A 20,111-nucleotide genomic window follows, 5' to 3' on the forward strand; every position below is an offset into this window, starting at 1 on the left:
CGATGTAATATTGGCGAAGGGAATGAACCTCCCTTAGATCTAAGACGACAATACTTCGCCGAAAAGTTTGTAGCCAGACTAGGAGCATGCAACTCTTCATTAATAACTAGGCTGGCACACCTGAATACGGAGAACATTGCAAACCCTTTCTGGCGTATAAAAAATTCACCTACCTTGACGACCGAAATTTCTCAATACTCAAGAAATTTCACACGATCCCAACCAGTTGGAAACCTAACCATCATTTTCATTCCGGTTCAAATTACTTCTTTTTGAGCTGTTGATAATTTTTCTCAAATATTTAGACATCCCAGTATACATATAACCATGGTATTGGTTATATGTATATTGATGTTTTAGCACTACAGTTTCTAAACCAGAGGAGATTTCCCATTCTCGTTCTCTTTTTCTGAAAAATTAACAATAGAAGTAGTCATTTTTGGCCACTTTCATTTGTTTTCGAGTTATAAGCAGAAATTTGAAAAATGGCGATATCGGAATAAATTTATATCTCCGCTAATACTGATAGAACTGTGAAATTAAAACAGCCACTTTTTTATGTAGAATCCAGTGGCGTGCTCGCCTTTTCAGCAGGATTTTTAATTTCGAAGCTATGACCCAAAGTTATGTTATTTTAAATGGGAACACTAGATTTCTGTGCAATTTTTTTAAAGCTTAATTTTTACTGATTTCAAAAATATATAACATCATATGATTTGTATCAATATGAATAATAGAAAATGTTCAAAAACCTTTTTTCTCAATATATCTATGGTTTCAACTTTTGAAGAGCATAGAAAAATATAGCATCGTATGATTACCACTGACTCCTTCTATTAGTCCTTTCATTGTTATAAAAATTTATGAAATATATCTAGATTCAAATTTTGTGAAAATTGGTGAAAAGCATAGAAAGAATGACATTGCCGGAAAGAGACTGCTCTTGTTATAGGAAGCTCCATTTTTCTGTGCTCGTCAAAAGATGAAACCATAGAAATATCGGTAAAAAAGGTTTTTGACCATTTTCTGTTATTTATATTTATATAAACCATATGATGTTATATATTTTTGAAATCAGTAAAAATCAATCTTTCAAAAAATTGCACAGAAATCTAGTGTTCCCATTCAAAAAAACTTATCTTTGGGTCATGGCTTCGTAATTAAAAATCCTGCTAAAAAGGCGTACACGCCACTGTATTCTACGTAAAAAAGTGCCCGTATAATGTTTCAATTTCAGAGCTCTATCATGAGTATTAGCGGGGATTTATTTCAATATCGCCATATTTAAAATTTTTGCGTATAACTCTAAAACGAAAGAAAGTGTCCAAAAATGACTACTACTATTGTAAGTTTCTCAGAAAAAAAAAACGAGTATGGGGTATCAGATTTTGTCTATCTCCTCTGGTGTAGTAGCTGTAGTGCTAAAACATCGAAATTTGCCCACCCTGTACAATCACTGATACAAGATCTCCACATAACAACGAACATTTTCACGGATGGAAGCAGAGATTCGTTAGGTGTTGGTTGTGCCTTCTTCATTCCAAACTTTAACCTGAACAGAAAATTCAAATTGCCAAAATCTTGTAGCATTTTACAGCTGAGGCCTTTGCAATCGAAAAATCGTTCAAATTGTGTATTGGGAATGGTAATAGTATTGAGGCAATTATCTTTTCAGATTCGAAGTCTGTTCTCGAGAATATTAACAATATACGATCAAATACCAAAAAAAAGAACGCTAATCTATCTAATTCAAAACCTCCTCATGGAAGCGTCGCATAAAAACATGAAAATTTTTCTTTTATGGGTGAAGGGTCATAGTGGAATAGACGGAAATGAAATGGTCGATGCCTCAGCGGAAGATGCTCGCACAAGCGGAGAAACCTTAAATATTCCTTGCTACCCGGACATATCAGCTAAATTCAAACACGGCATTCTAAATGGATGAAAACACAGATGGAAAGAGATCGGTCAAAATAGTAAAAATAAATATTTCCTTATATATCCCGACCTCTCCAAAAAAGTACCACATATTTTCGCGTTCGATGTGAATAAAACATATAGTAGCATAATTACGATAATGAAGATCAATCACGGACTATTTAATGAGCATTTGCGCAAGATTGGAATCGCAAATTCTCCTTTATGCGCAGAGGACGAAGAAATCGCAGATCTAAACCATTTGATCTTTAATTGTAGCAAAACTAGAGAAAAACATGAACTGATTGAAAAACTATTGGAGACAGACATACAAGTTCCAGTAAATATTCAGGCTCTTCTAGCCTCCGAGAAAAAAAACGTTATGATATCTTGGTAGAACACATTATTAAAAATGGCATATTGATATAAAACACCTAGTGTCAAAATTTTTAGTGTGTGGTAGAAAAACTATGTTCAGTGTCAACTGAGAGAAAAAAACTCTTGAGGAAAGTGTAGTTGCCGCACTTTTTATGAAAATAACTATTTCTCGACAAAACTAAACAGCGCCAGGCGAGTTTAGTACTCGAGTGGGTAATCGCCTCGGTAATCGCCCTTGTTATAACAAGTGTTCGAACAAGTGTTCTGACATCAGTGCTTCCTTAATTTTTATGTATCCCAAGCCGCGTGGAGCTTATATTTGAGACATTCAGAACTTACATGAACCCCCATATTTCCGAAGTTGAATCGCAATGTATCAACCCTTTCAATATCTTCTCTTGGAACATCTATTCTGAATCTATTGAAAATTGCATAGGCTTCCTCCATAGCTCCCAACTCCATGTCCATTTCGATGAAGTTATCGCGAATCCTTTCTAAGCACTGCATTGCCAACCTAAAACGAGTAAGATTGTGCTGTAAATTAGCTTTAGTTCCTACAGAAAGATATAGAGTGTTTCACGATCGTTTGTCCATAGCCCATTAGTAAATGTAGGTTATTTAGGCTTTTCAAAAAAGTTGGTTCTTTCGTAACCTTATGACCGTCTGCACTGTTTCAGTAAACATTTCCTAAACCTTGTTCATTTCATAGGAATTCGTGGTTTGACAATTTCATACTTGTTCACTGAAATGATGCAAACGGCGATAAGTTTTGCTGATACGGGGTGAATTATGGATTTAGGTCCAAATTTTCGATATCCTTAGCCTTAGTACACATGAGGGCGTTAGACGCCGCGTTGAGAGCGCGTACATGTGTACGCTCCAATGCCCAGTCTAGTAATAGTCCAAAAGCCAGAGCCAAAAAAAGTCTCTGAATTTCTTAAGCCTGGTTTTCCTCAGGTGATCACAATCATAATATACAATAAAATGCTGCGGTCAGTCAAGTGGATGTTAGAACATGTGCCTCTGGTGCGCGGTCAAACATGTCGTGATTACCGACATAATAATTTCAATTTCTTAAGGCTGAAACTTTATAAACTTTTGTATTTTGGTATCTAAATCAAAATTATGATAGTCAGTCAGCGTCCGATCGGGACACAGCTGGTCAGTCAGCTTTAATGTGCGTAGACTGGACTGGACGTGTGACTGGAAAGCATCAAAGAACGATTAATGTCAGTAGAATGCAAGAAGAATTGGGAAATTCTGTTTGCAATGCTCTTCCTGGACTGCATGCTTTGACTGGATGTGATTTCAACCCAGCTTTTTACAAGAAAGGTGAAAAAAACCTCTGCAGATAATGAAGCAAAGCGAAGATTTTTCAAAAAACATGCGCTGACCTTGGACTTGTAGATGCAAGCAACCAGAATAACATGTTCAATAAGGTTCAAGAATTTGTTTGTCATTTATACGACTTGAAAAAAACTGAATCAATTGACGAGGCAAGATTCATTTTATTTTCACAGACGTATAAATGTTTAAGCACCCCAAATGATCCTTTTAAAATTAAAATAAAGAATGTAGATGGGTCGAGTATGCCACCATGCCAATCGGAATTGATGCAGAAGTTCTTACGAGCGAGCTTCATTTCAAATATTTGGCGTAATGCTCACCGTCAAATTCCAGTGGAGCTATCTCCTACAGACTACGGGTGGAAATTGGTGGATGAGAAATATGACTTGGATTGGTTCAAAGGCGACCAATTACCAGAACTTGTACAAGATGTCATTATTCAACCTCTACAAGAAAATACAGGTATAGAAATATCTTTATCTGGATTGAACAATCACAAAAATACTTTTTTTACTGAATTTTATTTATTTTTCAGATTCTGCAACACCCGAGCTCGACTTGTCAGATCACGATAGTGAAAATGATGATATGGATTCAGATGAAGATTCAGATGATGAATCATGTGATGATTCTTTAAAGCTTGTTATCGTTAATGAATTAAATAAATTTTAGAAATATTTGAAAATCAATGAGTTCTTACTTGTGCGTATACCCATGTTCGTTAAGTATCCTGTTGATTTCAAACGAATTTTATTTCTGAGATTTCAAAGAAAAGTTGCTCAGTTGCTCATTAAAATAAATGTGTTATACTTTAAATGATTATGATGTAATATCTATAGGGAACGAAAAAATTTAATATCTTTTCCACTGACTGACGGGCGTTGTTCTGCGGAATGGCTGACTGACCATTTTATTTATCAATAATATAGTCAGTAGTAGTTACAAAAAAAATTTAACACTTAATAAACGAATTGCATCCTTATAAACGACGCTACGCACATTGAAGCTGACTGACCAGCTGTGTCCCGATCGGACGCTGACTGACTATCATAATTTTGATTTAGATACCAAAATACAAAAGTTTATAAAGTTTCAGCCTTAAGAAATTGAAATTATTATGTCGGTAATCACGACATGTCTGACCGCGCACCAGAGGCACATGTTCTAACATCCACTTGACTGACCACAGCATTTTATTGTATATTATGATTGTAATCACCTGAGAAAAAACCAGGCTTAAGAAATTCAGAGACTTTTTTTGGCTCTGGCTCTCCATCTATAACTCGGAGCGCGCTGCAAACGCGACGTTCGAAGTAAAAACTACAAACGCGCGCTCAACGCGGCGTTTAACGCCCTCATATGTACTAAGCCTAAACTTCAGAATTAGTGGTTCTATTTTAATGAAATTTTGTCGACAGATCTACTTTCAATAACTCTTTCCGATGGCACATGCAATTATGAGACTATCAAGGCTGTATTCCGAATATTGAAATTCATCTTTCAAATATCAAAAGTTCTATTTTCTGGAGCAATTGAATAAATTTTTGATTCAAGAATTGGAAAAAACCTATTTTGTTCAATTAAATGCAGTTTTCACTTCGCCTGCCACACTTCCCAGCAAACATGATTATTGCGGCCCATGAAAGGCGAAATACATATAACGGGCCGTCAAATGGTATAATTGGTCCTTAAATGAACAACTATGGAGGGTAGAGAGAAGGAAAACAAACTAGTGTAACAAAGAGTGTCCGCGAAAAACTTGAAATAGGTTGGGTGGCGCTGTGAAGCAGTAAAAAATTGACAGAGACAAATTGTGTTGGCGCCTTTTTCGAAGAGAAGATAATGGAACATCTTGATGAATATAATTCATATTCCATTGATAATTCATGGTGAATTAGTTGATTTCAGTTCACTTATTTTCAACAAAGTTAAACTTGACGATTTAGGTGATCACTCTTATATAAAAACACAGGCCTTCCGCTAGCTGTTTGATCGTCTGTGTGCAATACCTGTTTGGCCGGATCAATTCAGTGCACACTACACCGGCATCTCTGCGGAGCCTGTAAAAATGACCGTTCTATGGCCGCTGCAACAGGAAAGCGGGTGGTGACGGAAGTGTACATCCCCCCATCTGATACTTTGTTTGTACCTCAGACCCCGAGAGCAGCCCCGCAACGGCGCCGCAACTTAAAAAACCGGATGTATACACCGGACCGCCCTATGAATAATTATGCTGAGTTTCGTCAAAAGGGCTATGTATTGTTTCCTCAATATGGTAGGAAAAAAAATAGAAATTTATTTAAGATGAAATATTTATTATTGTACTCTATATGTTTTTTTTTGCTTATTGGGATACACACCTGTTTGTTTGCTAAACTATTGTTTGCACAATATTATACCGAGAATTTCTAATCCTTGTTATGGGTGCTGCTGCACATTTTCCATTTATTGTAGCATAACTTCTGGTTTTCGTTGAACTCTTTCAGGTTTCAATAGAGTTTTTAGCCACTTTGTAGCCTCTCAGATGGTCTCTGCTGAGTAAGACCAATAATTATAAAAATAAATTACAGGTGATGAATTAAGCCGATTACAATATTAGAAATGTTGTACTCACATTAGGTTGGAAAAATAATAATTTGCCCGTTGTTTCACAACTGTGTACACTAACTTTCAACAAAAATATGTAATAAATTCAAATTCCACGATGGTTCATTGGCGAAAATTACTAATATCTTGGTTAAAATCACTAAATATATTTGTTTTTGACATTTAAAATCAACTAATCCTTTATATTGTTCAATGATGCATTTTTTAGGGCTGGTTGTTCAGTCGTGGTTTAACTCATTTGTTATCTAATCAATGGATAACTGTAACTATGGTTTTAGATGGGTTGGCATTGTTCATAGAGAAAATAACCATGGATTTCAAAACTATTACCACACTGATTTTGAAATATGCATTTTGGCTAGTTTGTAAGGACGAAAACCATTAATATCGCTTTTTCTATGACAAATCTCCAACAAATTCAAAATTTAGAATTTGAAAATCCTTTTCGTGTTGTGATAGTTTATGTGAGTGATGGCCATAAATGATGTTTAAAAAGATGGCTTCACATTCAGTCGCAAACCTAATGCCTAATGCCAATATTGGGAATCGACGCTTCCACACACCTTAGCATTTTTCAATTGGATTACAGGTCCTTATTTGTGATTCATCGGAGAGATGCTCAGGCCTACTCCTTGCCTGGCCCAATGGAGTAATAAGAAACTTTCTTATGACATAACCATTATCACAAAACAAGAAGTAGTTTTCATACTCTACATTTTCAAATGAAATGTACAATGAAGATTGTTTGAATATTTTAGAATCATGGCTAAAATCAGGCAAAACAATATTCACAAAATTCAATGATGAATCACGAAATGCCTGGACGTTTAATGAGGAATATCCTTTTCTGTTCCTAAATATTTCAGCATCCTTTTCTAACACCAGATACAACACAAATAAGACTATTTAATTTCGTTTTGTCAAAACATTGACGTTATAAACATGATATTAATCAGTTAAACCTTCATTTCTGAGGACCGGTTAATAAATTGCTGGTTTACTCGACTTAACTAGAGTTTTGCTTAATCCAGTGATGACGAACTGTCAAGCTGTTGTTCATTCATAGGTTAGGCGAAAACCACTAGTTTACTTTGGTTTCGGTTGATCGTTCGAAAATGAAGGTGTAACTGATTAATGTCTTGTTTATTACGTCAATGTTTTGACAGAACGAAATTAAATAGTCTCGTATGTGTTGTTTCTTGTATTAGAAGAGGATACTGAAATATTTAGGGACAGGAACAGAAAAGGATATTTCTCATAAACGTCCAGTTCGTGATTCATCATTGGATTTTTTGAATGTTGTTTGTCGTTGGCCTGGTTCTAGCCATGATTCTACAATATTCAAACAATCTTCATTGTGCGCTTCATCTGAAAATGTAGAGTATGAGAACTACTTCTTCGCTATAAAATATTTAAAACGAAATGTTCGGGGAAAGTATTTCACAATTGGGTCGGCACAGATGAATTGGTGCACATCTAGAAAACGGAATTATAACCAACCTGTGATAAAATGCTGCTATGAGAATTGTGAAATTCTTTGGACCCATATGAAATTTGTCGGGTAGACCATTGTTCCTGGCCTTTCGCTCTGTAGCGTTTGTACAGGTGGTATAGAGATGGAATGAATAGTTTTTTCAAATGTAAATACATAATATTATGTAATTTAGTAATATAAAATACTCTTGAAAAGATGCACTGTTTTATTGAAAAGGTGTATTTACTATACATATGAAGCAGGAACAGTATAAAAATATAATCGGTGCAAAATACAACTTGTAAGAAAATAAACAGCATAAATATAATGAGTATAAAAATATAACCGGTATTAATCAGCTCTCTTTATAATAGCATCCTAACATTTTTGTTGTCTCGTTGTCAAGTCATTTATATGAAACCACAGTTGTCTCTATGTGAACCTTCTTATGCCAAAGTACAGAAATTCCTTCAGAAATACGAAAGCACTAACAGTCACTATTTCCTCTGCCTCCATATCCAACAACACAGCACAAAAATGGCATAATTATTCACTTTCTGCTAAAATACTGAATAACTTGCCCAAAATATTGAATCCTATAATTACTATTACTAACGTGAATTCAACGCTAGTAAATACTTTTGCTTGTCCTCCACAATCTTATTTCGACGTCTATCTGACAGCGGGTTGGAGTAGCCTTTGGTTTTAGTCGTTTCAAACTTGTAAAAATTCATATTTCAAAATCAGTGTGGCCAACACAGAACACTAATGTGGCCCATAAAAACTCACAAATCTATGAATCGACTAGTTAACTAATAATTTTGAAATCCATGGTTATTTTCTCTATTAACAACGCATAACCCATCTCAAACCATAGTTACAGTTAACCATTGGTTAGATAATCAATGAATTAAACCACGAATGAACAACCGGCCCTTAATGGTCAACTTGAACCAAGGAAAATTAATGGTTTTCGCCTAACCTATGAATGAACAACAGCTTGACAGTTCGTAATCACTGGATTAAGCAAAACTCTAGTTAATTCGGGTTAACTAGCTATTGAACAACCACCCTATGTGCTTGCCAGCTCCACCTGGCCTATTTCAAGTTTTTTGCAGACACTTTTTGTCCCTAAAATCTGAGAATACTGAAAAGTACACAGAAATAGTTTGATTGAAACTCCAAGGATTTTCATGAAAGTTTTAATTATAAAATGAATAATATGAAGCTAAAAACACATGATGTTGGAAAAAGTCAATTCGTATAAGATATAAATAAAGTAAAAACAAATATATAAAAAAAATTTTTTTTCATCTTCTGTCCTTGTACTGGCTGAGCGACACCAACATTTCGTTATGTTCTGAACTGCATAAAACGTTTATGATCAAAGCATAAGATTCTTGCACACAGCCATTATGAATAAATTATATTGATAAAAGTTGATTTATATGAAAACCAAATTATAAAAATAAAATTAATTAAAATTTTATAATGAATTATGAAAGGCAAGAAAAGGAATCGCCTAAAATGAACTTTACAAATTTAAATATAACTGAAGAACTTACTCTATTTCGAAAATGAAGTAAAAACCAAACATTGATTCACTCACGTGTAAAAAAGGTTAGGAATAACTCATATTCTTCTAATACTAATGTACTAACTTTCAAACGGAGTAGTTATAAATTGATTATAAGCCCAGAACACCTCATTTTAAGAATCCGACGCTTTTTTCTTCACTTGAGTGATTACCCACATCAAATATCATTTTTACTGTTTTCTTTTTTTCTTTTTCGAAATTCGAATTTTATTTCTTGTCTTGAATTCGAATATCGACTTAGTCGAGATCAGAAAAAACATCCTGAGCGACAAAACAAAACCAGGGCTTTGTTTTGTGATCAGGATGTTTTTTTCATGTAAATATTGTTTTGAATCAATTAATATTAATGAAATACTTTTGTTAGAGTTTTCATTCGAAATTTATAAAAAATATGACAGAATTGAAGATTTTACCGGGTATATTATTAAGATGTCTAAAAACATGGTGTATGCACTGATTAGATTTTGTTTTTCCAACTCTGGAAATAACAAATAAATTTCGTTTTTCCCACTGTAGGTAGCGTTATTTAGAAAATGACAGTTGTCAATTGATATTCGAAAACAATTTGAATAAATTCCTACAACTTGCGAATATTTATAAGCAATTATTGGTGTGTCAAAATGTATTAGTTTCGAGAAAGGGTGTACAAACATTCATTTATTCAACATGTCGTTCAGTTTTCTATATGGACAATCAAAAACTACAGCTAAGAATTCGAAGTTGTTGGACTATCACCCTTTGTTGTTGGAATTTGAGGCAGAACCAAATCAGATGAACGAACGTTCGGGACAGATACAGCTAAGAGTTTCATGGCAACTATTGAAAATACATAATACGAATTGTGAGCATGTATTGAAAAACAGAAATAAGTAGGTACATGAATCTATTCGAGCATGTTTTTCAAATATTCTTCACGAGTAAAGTGAAAACTCCGTTTGCTTCAACTAAATATGTATATTGGATATTTCGTCAATCAACTGTGTTTTATTGAAATCATATTGAATTACCCTCCTCTTGAATACAATTTGTCAAACAGAAATTATCTTGAAGAAAAATGATAAGTACTCCTTCGAATCCTTCGAAAGTGTTGAAATATCTGCAGATTCGTTTTTATAACGAAAATTTAAATGTAAATCTCAAATATTCGTTAACCGCTGACATTTGCCAAAATAGTCCAGTTCATTTTTTTGGATTCGTAGATAGCTCGGGATCACAGATTACTGTAAACTGTGATCCATATCAACGCAGAACAAAATAAAACGAGACAGTATCATAAGACTTTCCTGGATAGAATAAGGATAAAACATGGTGGCGCCGCCACGAAACGAATCTCTTATTTTCGATTTAGTCCAATGTCATTTCATTCAAAAATTGACGAGTGCATACACCATGTTTTGAGACATCTTAGGTATATTTGAAGTTGAGGTTCTTTTTGACAGGTACAACTGGTGAGAATAATTTTGTCGAAATTCTCACCTTTGAAAACACCTGTATACAAATAATACATCTTTGAATAAAGGATAGAAAAGTACATAACTATTATATATCAAAGTTGATATTTCCATGCAATACATTTTTTTGTATCAATAGAATTTGTAAAATTTTTAGCAGAAATCTATATATTTTGCATCGCAAGGAGTTGATTGTTGTTTTAAGCTTTCTGATCTTTCTATCACTTCTGGGGAAAGACTTGGAAGTACTCTGCAGGGTGTGAGAACTTCTTTCAAGTACACTCGAGAGAATATCTGAAAAAGGGGAAGTACTGGTAATCTCATTTCATAACAAAACAATTAATTCAATATCTATATTAATAAAAGAGGATCTATGGTTTACTTCAAAATGCTTTATTGTTCAAACGATCGCACCAAATTGGACAATTCTTTTTTTGTTGTGTTTATTATTGTTAGGACAAGGTTTATATAACAAAATATTCCCAAAAAAAATTGTACAGAACAGAAAAAAATGCATTCCTTTTTCTTACGACCAATCGAGCAATCATAGAGTACTTATAGGTTTTCGACATTTGGCAAAAAGTTATTATTATCTACCCTAGAAATAATTTAAATGGCAAAACTAGGTTTGCCGGGTCAGCTAGTATTGAATAAGGGATGACTTACCATCAGTATTTGTCGTAACACTTTCAATCTGCTCGCTTTCCATCTCATGTGGCCTCTCCATGAAAGAAATGCTTTCTGCATATGAAAAAGATATGCATTCAATATATGATAAAGGAGTAATGCATTCAGTAATGCATTGCAGATATCTAGGAAGACAGCAGTTTCAAACTGCTCGCCCCCAACCGCATGTGGTTCCTTTGGTGGCCCTTTCATGCATGGGATGCTTCCTGCATACAGTAACTTACGTGGATGAAAAGCTTCAAATCGACTTAAAGTAAAATGCAAAAATTATAGTGCCTAACTCTATAATCTTCGGTCAAATGTTCACTGCACGTGGTGTAAGTTAATGTCTTGACGCCCACAAAATTCTATCCACTTCAGAGCACTGAAAATAAAAATCAATCAACATCCGAGTCACATTGTACGAGTTTCAATACTTACGTTTCCATTTTCTCCGGTAAATTAAAAAAACTCATATTTGGAGAATCCCAAACAGCAGTTTTCACAGTTCTTCACCATACAATGTTTTCCATACGACATTTTGAGCTTGTGCAAGCAAATTCTCTGATTTTGAAGTTCTCACTAAATAAAATACACAAATAACGTGGAAATTGGGTGACTAGAACGAGCGAGGTAAACGAACGGTACGAAAATCGAAACCTTAACAAAACGGCCATGTGCAAATATCACCATGAAATGTCAAATGGCCCTTGAATAAATATTTTAACCAGTCTTAGTATTTTAATACACAACTGAACCACCAGTCAGCGCTCACGCAAGTGTAGTCGCTTCGTTTCCCATCTTCCTAACTCTATAATCTTTGATGAAAACAAATGCACTGATATTTATGATGCCTGTTCCCAGCGCCAGGCCGGCATTATCATAGAAAACGGCGACTCATTCATAGTTGATGTACTACTGAGCCTTCAAATACAGAGACACAAAGAACCGTCAACTTTCAACCGATTCCGTAAAGATGCAGGGCGATTGCTGAAATACCGATGCCGTCATCAAGTCGTCGTTCACATCTTTGGGCCGGAATTTAACAGGCTATTCATGTTTGCTGGGTTGTTTCAAACGATATCATACTTTAGGTTCCTTTTTAAATTGCGGTCTTGTTTTCAATTATTTCAATGCCACCACCGTGTTTTGAATATCAAAAGACCTCTTTTCAACTTTATTACATTCTGAATCAACAACATAAATATACCAAGTGTTCTAGCACGCTGCCTAAAAAATATATTTGAAAATGGAATAACGTGGATGTGAAATCTATCGAAATAATCAAATCTTAGGAAGAATGACATGTAATATTTCTCTTCGAATTCATTGTTCATATAATGAATATTCAGAGTGCAAGAAAACTTATTTTTGTGCAACACTTACCTGCAATCGTCGAGATCTTTAATTTTTCTACTCATAATTTTCTCCTGAGTTTTGATGAAATCGACCATCTTGTTCAGCCGCTGTTTATTCCTTAATGCTAAATTATTTCCCATTATGTATTTCCAAGCATTTGATTCCACCAACAGAGCGAGTTTGAATTCATCTGAGTGAAAAAAACAAGTTTTTCATGAAGAGAATAGTGAATATAGACCATTCAGAAAATTGTCCAAAGCTTTGTCCATGATGTGGACGAAGCGATTTTATGTCAGTTCACTCGAACGAGCCAATATCAGGAAATCCAGAATAAAATGAAGCAAAATTCTATGATTTGGCGCATCAGTGGTGGCGTTTCGATTCTTTAGGGTTGCATATTTATATCAACATAAGGTGTACAAAAGTACAGAAACAGAGTCTCTGTTTCTGTGTGTTGACAATTAATGTCAGACAAAAAGCGACAATTCCAGAAGATTTTCAAAAGTAGATTTTTTCGTCTGATGAAGGAGTCTGATATAGACTCCGAAACGTTACGAAGAATTATAGTTTCAACGTTATTTATTTTGAGTTCATTGTCAGGCAACAATTTTTTCTAGTTAATTTGCTCCTGACAAATTAGTGCAAGAATTCACGCAGGAGCAAATCGTTGATTTCATTTTTAATTGATTTTGTTTCAGAGATTGGGAGTGAAAGCCCTAAAAGGTTTGTGAAGAGATGCAAAATCCTCCCAAAATAAATTTCAATCGATATCTGTACAAAAGTTACAGCTATTGAAACTTTCATCAACTTTTATAAAAGCACTGGGTTGTTTCTGAAGATTAGACACTTTTCCCGATGAATAGGGCACTCTTAAGGTGCGTACAGACATGCTCCAAATAACGTACCGAACCACGGCGTTCCAATAGCTCTAGTCTATTATTTTCAAGTTACGAGTGCATCAAGATGGAATGGACAGATGAAAATGCTCTTGCACTTATTGAAAATTATCGAGAAAAAAATATTTTATGGGACACGAGAAATCCCAGGTATTATAATAAAATTAACAAAAATATGCCTGGGGACGAAATTGATGCCAAGATGGGAATAACGGCGGATGAATGTAAAAAAAATGACAAAACTTCTATTCTAAAAAGTACAGGGACAGAAACAAGTGAGTGGTTCATGAATGTTCAAAATTGTACATTTCACGAGAGGAAAGTGGATACGAAATGTGGTTTCAATTATTCCATTATGACATCCTTGTGAAATTTTTATACAATCCACTGATCGATTGAAATTTTAAGTTCAACATTAATTCCTCGCCACCATATATTTTCCTATTTGTATATAATTGTGATAGCCACCATCTCCTTTCACGAGTATTTTTTTTTTACTGAATAAAGCATTAAAATGCAACGTCCCTCGTGTAGATTCTACTCAATTACTGATGGAACGACTAAATGTACGGTGCGAAGATCGGAACGGTGTAATTTCCTCACCGCACCCTGCAACATCGTCGCGAACTTTTTTTGATCGCGACGGTGTAAGCGACGAGGTGCGCGGCGCTATTCGGAGCATGTCTGTACTCACCTTTATGATTTGTGAGAATCAACTGACCGTTCGTTGTCGAAAGCTTCTCCCTCCATTGATTCCCATGCTGTTTCGGTCGAGTTTGAGTGGTGTGCATGTTTTTGGAAAAATTTGTTCCCGACGTTACATCTCCTAATTATGGACAATTCGTTCAATAGAATTTTTTTTTAATTGCGAACGAATTTCGCTTTCACCTCTACTTCCACACTTAACTACACAACAAAAAGCAGGCATCTTTTCATTAGCTGCGAAAGAGCGAAAGCATAAAAATCAAGAACTTCAACACACCCTGGTTCAATAAAATGCTTTGTATGGCCCACGACAACGAACGGTCAGCTGATTTTGACAAATCGTTAAAGTATCCTATAGCACAAAAATGTCAAATCATGACGCATGTCAAAACATTTTTGGGTTTTATCAGCGACTTATTGCCCGTTCTACAAAAATGTCTCAGTAATTCTCACAATGTAAATTCACATGATTGAGGGGATTCCTAATCTAGAGTTATTTGCATGGAAAGGACGTGAGAAAAGTTTTTTAATACATTTTTTTTTCTTTGGAAGAATATTGAAAAATTGACACATAATTTGAAGTTGATTGAGAAGAATTAAAGTTGGTTATCTTCTTTGGCTGAAGGTAGAAAACGTTATATCATTTATTGTTGAAGTAAAAAAAAATCAACAAGATGGAATGCATGTGATGCGGTGATAGGGAATGGGTATCTCTCAAAAGAATTATTGAAAAATTTTTGACTGAAATTAATATTGTTTTCGATCCTGCGTTTCACTTTTCTTAATGAAAAATATGGGTGGCTTATTTAATTGCACCGAATAATATGGTGCATTGTTCATCTCAACCACACTTTTCTTTAGCTGAAACTGACATCAGTTGATAAATAAACCCAATTTTGAAATATTTCTCTGGTCCTTGCATTGTGATAGTCAGTTGTTGAATTCAAAAAAATTAAATACATGTGATGAGGTAAAGAATGGCTGTCTCCTGAAGGAGTTCATGGCTAGTTTCAAAAATGTTGAATTCTGCAATACAAATACAAATATTAATTTTCTGGAACCTATTCTATGATGAAATTCAATGAAAATCCTTAACACAACAGTAACTTCTTTATGCAAGATACATTTGTTGGTTTTTTAAACTGTATTTTATTGACCAACAACGATGTAAGGCAGATGATCGTACAATATTTTGGCCTGTTACAATGAAGAACTTTCATATTAAGATGTTGCATATTATCAGTATAATAACTATTCAAACCCTAAATAATTCAGGCACACTGAGCCCAACTTATCCAGGCTACACATCAACTCTGACAGAAAATTATCCATAATATAAACGAATCAAGATCTCAAAACAATATAAGTTGAATAAGAATACGGTAGTAGTAATAAAAAGTGTTTTTCACCCAGAAAATTTTTCATTACTATACAGGGTCTTTCACGAGGAACCTCACCCATATTTATACGGGAAACTACGGAACGTATTTTCATGAAATTCGCACTTACAAGTATTTCACGATGCTGATGAAATCTAAAATATTTTCAAGGCATGAGCACCTCCGGTTTTTCCGGAAATGACGTCAACTTCCGTTTTTCAAATTAGAACACCATTTTTTTATTGCAGAAATAGATTCCTTAGAAAATTTCAAGTTATTTTGATGTAACATTTTTCAGTTTTGGTTGGAAAATTCTCTCTGGGCGGGAAAATTCGAAAAAAAAATCGAAAATAGAGCTCCGCTGGAACAAGAATAACTTCGAGGTTTTTGGATGGATAATTTTCATTTTTGGGATTTTTCAAGATGTGAGATTGATGTATCCACTTTGAAGATCGAAATCGCGATTCATGATACAGGGGGTGAAAAAATCGCTTTCAAAATTAGGGATGACAAAATCGTGAAAAATCAATTTTTTCGAATTAGAACCCCATTTTATTATGGCAGATATTGAATCTACGTTAAAAAATAATGTGAGTGTATGCATTACACCCTTGCCCTAAAATGGACATTTTCTGAGTTATTCACAAAAAACTGTTTTTCGTCTTGAATTTTCAGCTATTTCTTTTCCCTTCACGCCAAAAAGATGAAATTTTCAGGAACTGTTACTTAAACCATGTTTTAGATTTCACTACCCTAATATGCAAGAGAAAAAAGTTACAGGTTGTTCCTAAATAGATGGCGATTCGAATTTGTATCGGAAACCTCTTCATTTCAACTAATCGGCCATCGGTTTTCTCTCCAGTGATAAATATATAATTCCTTATGAACTAAATGCAAAAACTTACCATGTTTTACATTCTTTTTTTTTTAATGATAGATATCATTAATTACATCTGCCAAATTCCTCTTTATTCAGTAGCATTTTGTGTTTACTATTAATTTGGTGATAATTCGTATTAAGTTATGAAATCGATCACTATGCCTAATTTTACCAATGAAGATTATTTAAATCTCATTCTACTTCATGGAGAATGTAATAAAGTTGTAGATAGAACGATTCGACTGTTCATTGAGAGGTTTCCTGACCGACCCAGAGCAACGAGAGATACCATTAACAGAACCATGACAAACTTGAGAAATATCGGATCTTTCGTTAAGAAAACTATACACAGAAAAAAAAGTGTGGTAGAAGATGAGAACAACGAAATTACAGTTCTTGCATATTTTCGTGTGAATCCTCAAAATTCTCTCAAAGATGCCGAGATTGATCTGGGATTATCTCAATCGAGTGTTTGGAGAATATCAAAAAAACATAAAATGCACCCATATAAATTCAATAGAGTACAGCATTTGAAGGAAACTGATTTCGTCAGGAGAACAGAGTTTTGCGAAGCTATGATGATTCGATTTCAAGAGAATGAAAACTTTTTGGACTGTATAATTTGGACAGATGAATCTAAATTCACAAAGAATGGTTCTTTCAATAGGCATAACAGTCATTATTGGGATGAAGAGAACAACCACCACTTCAGACAATGGAACTTTCAAGAGACCTGGAGTTTCAATGTTTTTTGCGCCATCAAAAATTATGCAATTCTCGATGTTCACATTTATGATGGGACTTTAACTAGTAAGATAGAACACTACACATGTTTGCATTATTTAAAGAATGTTCTCCCTTAGGAGATAGATATTCTGACATATTGACTCAAATAATTGAGCCGCTAGTACAGAACCATAATGATGTTAGGGGTACGATAAAAAATATTGTTTACTCAACTCCCCTGATAAAGAGGACTGCATAGAACGAGTCAGAAATGCGTTCAGGTTTGTTTAGATTTTTAGATTCATAGTTTTGAAACTCAATTTTTTTTCTAAACACTTTTGCAGATCTTCTCCTCCCGATGAAATAAAAAGAGCAACGCACGAAGCATTTCTGAGACGTATAAATAAATGTCTAGAAATTAACGGTCAAAACTTTGAGCATCTTCTCTAGTTATAACTGCGAGAGTTTGCCATGCTTCTCCTAATGGTAACTTGAAGTCGGTTTCAAGAAGGGGTGAAAAATCTACAGCATGGTTCAAATAACAGTTCCTGAAAATTTCATCTTTTTGGCGTGAAGGGAAAAGAAATAGCTGAAAATTCAAGACGAAAAATAGTTTTTTGTGAATAACTCAGAAAATATCCATTTTAGGGCAAGGGTGTGATGCATACACTCACATTATTTTTCAACGTAGATTCAATATCTGCCATAAAAAATGGGGTTCTAATTTGAAAAAATTGATTTTTCACGATTTTGTCATCCCTAACTTTGAAAGCGATTTTTTCACCCCCTGTATCATGAATCGCGATTTCGATATTCAAAGTGGATACATCAATCTTACATCTTGAAAAATCCCAAAAATGAAAATTTTCCATCCGAAAACCTCGAAGTTATTCTGATTTCAGCGGAGCTCTATTTTCGATTTTTTTTTCGAATTTTCCCGCTCAGAGAGAATTTTCCAACCAAAACTGAAAAATGTTACATCAAAATAACCTGAAATTTTCTAAGGAATCTATTTCTGCAATAAAAAAATGGTGTTCTAATTTGAAAAACGGAAGTTGACGTTATTTCCGGAAAAACCGGAGGTGCTCATGCCTTGAAAATATTTTAGATTTCATCAGCATCGTGAAATACTTATAAGTGCTGAATTTCATGAAAATACGTTCAGTATTTTCCCGTATAAATATGGGTGAGGTTCCTCGTGAAAGACCCTGTATGGTTCCATATAATGCGGTGGTGCTGCTCTCGGTTTATTGTTTCGCGAATTCTATCCACATTTAGGATATGGTTCGTTAGTTAATCAGGTTCAGGAAATCGGTTGACCGTGATATGTCAATCGATTTGTCTGTCCTGGAAAGCTTTTCAGTGATTACGGACCAACCGTGTGTTAATTTTTTTCAGGAAATTTTTTCTATAATTTAACTTCATCTTACCCAAATCTATTTGAATCGGACCAAGGTCAATACATTCAGGTAAACCTTCAATCTCCTCAGCTCTCGCCTCATATTCTTTGAATTTTTCAGTTATTTCAACGGGTAATGGTCCTCTTTCGCAAAATTCATCAATTATTTTCTCCCGATCATCGGACCATAAATAGGAATAATTCAAATATCTCTATAACATAGGTATAGTAATTATCATTAATGTAGAACAATAATTCGATAAAAATCTTACGTTCAAAACGCTCGCGACATCCGGCTTAACAAGAAACATGGCTCCTTGTAAACTCATGTAAAGTCGGATTACTTCTTTATTTTCTGCTACTTGCTTGTAGTAATTCATAACGACTGGTTTTGGAGGAGCGGAAGGATCTAAAAAGAATTGGATATGTTGCATTAACCTTACATCACGTTCCACCGTACCAAAAATGAAACCTGCAACGGAATAATGAATTCCGTATTTAGTAGTACGGTCCTAATTAATTTAGCTCTAGACATGTGGTAAACAGATTTTGTATGGGACTACCATACACAGATCCGAAAACAGAATTTTTTCATGACTCATCACCATAATTCCAGAGAAGAGTATCTATTCAAGTCGACTGAACCCGAAAGCAAGATCGGGCAAATAGCATTAATTTAGGTACTAAAATTCCACACACTGTTTCCAAAAAATGAACTAGGCAGTCATGCTCTACTTGTTTTTTCAATACAGCACGCCATAGATTCATAGGGGGTAGGGATAATGCATTTCGGCAAAGACTTGAGTGTAAAAACAGCAATGCTTTCCGCCACTCATGATCCCGAGTATGAAAATAATTCGATGCGTTCTGTGATTTCGTAAATTCGGTTTTACTACATTTCGGCGTTCCTACGGCCCGACGATCGATTCCATTCATAATTATCAATTGTTTCAATGATTTTTAGCATATTCAAAGTAGTCTCATCATGTGACAAAGCCGTTTTTGCATTTTATCGACATACCCTTATGTCACCTGTGGAAATTTTCAGAGTTCATTTCTAGCGTTCCTACGGCCCGACAATCGATTCTATTCATAATCATCAAATTTTTGTATCACATACAGCATCTAAAAGCAAATCCCGTTATGTGACAAAGCCGTTTTTGCATTTTATCGACATAGCTTTATGTCACCTGTAGAACATTTCAAAGTTCATTTCTAGCGTTCCTACGGCCCGACAATCGATTCCATTCATAATTATCAATTGTTTGTATCACATATAACATATAAAAGCAAAGCCCGTTACGTGACAAAGCCGCTTTTGAATTTTATC

General features: G+C 34.6%; 1 protein-coding gene across 3 annotated transcripts in view; it reads right to left on the minus strand.

Annotated features, from left to right (window-relative positions):
- The window catches only part of LOC123318393 (dynein axonemal heavy chain 8-like), a 1,393,903-nt gene that overhangs the window by 988,803 nt on the left and 384,989 nt on the right, over window positions 1-20,111 (minus strand). For all 3 annotated transcript variants that reach the window (XM_044905013.1, XM_044905020.1, XM_044905005.1), the window contains exons 19-22: window positions 19,054-19,190; window positions 18,813-18,993; window positions 12,824-12,986; window positions 2,635-2,809 (exon numbers count right to left, since the gene is read on the minus strand). In XM_044905013.1, coding sequence (XP_044760948.1) covers window positions 2,635-2,809; window positions 12,824-12,986; window positions 18,813-18,993; window positions 19,054-19,190 — 656 coding nt within the window. The remainder of the gene's footprint in view (window positions 1-2,634; window positions 2,810-12,823; window positions 12,987-18,812; window positions 18,994-19,053; window positions 19,191-20,111) is intronic.

This window comes from Coccinella septempunctata, chromosome 1, assembly GCF_907165205.1.
Source record: "Coccinella septempunctata chromosome 1, icCocSept1.1, whole genome shotgun sequence".
Classification (NCBI taxonomy): domain Eukaryota; kingdom Metazoa; phylum Arthropoda; class Insecta; order Coleoptera; family Coccinellidae; genus Coccinella; species Coccinella septempunctata.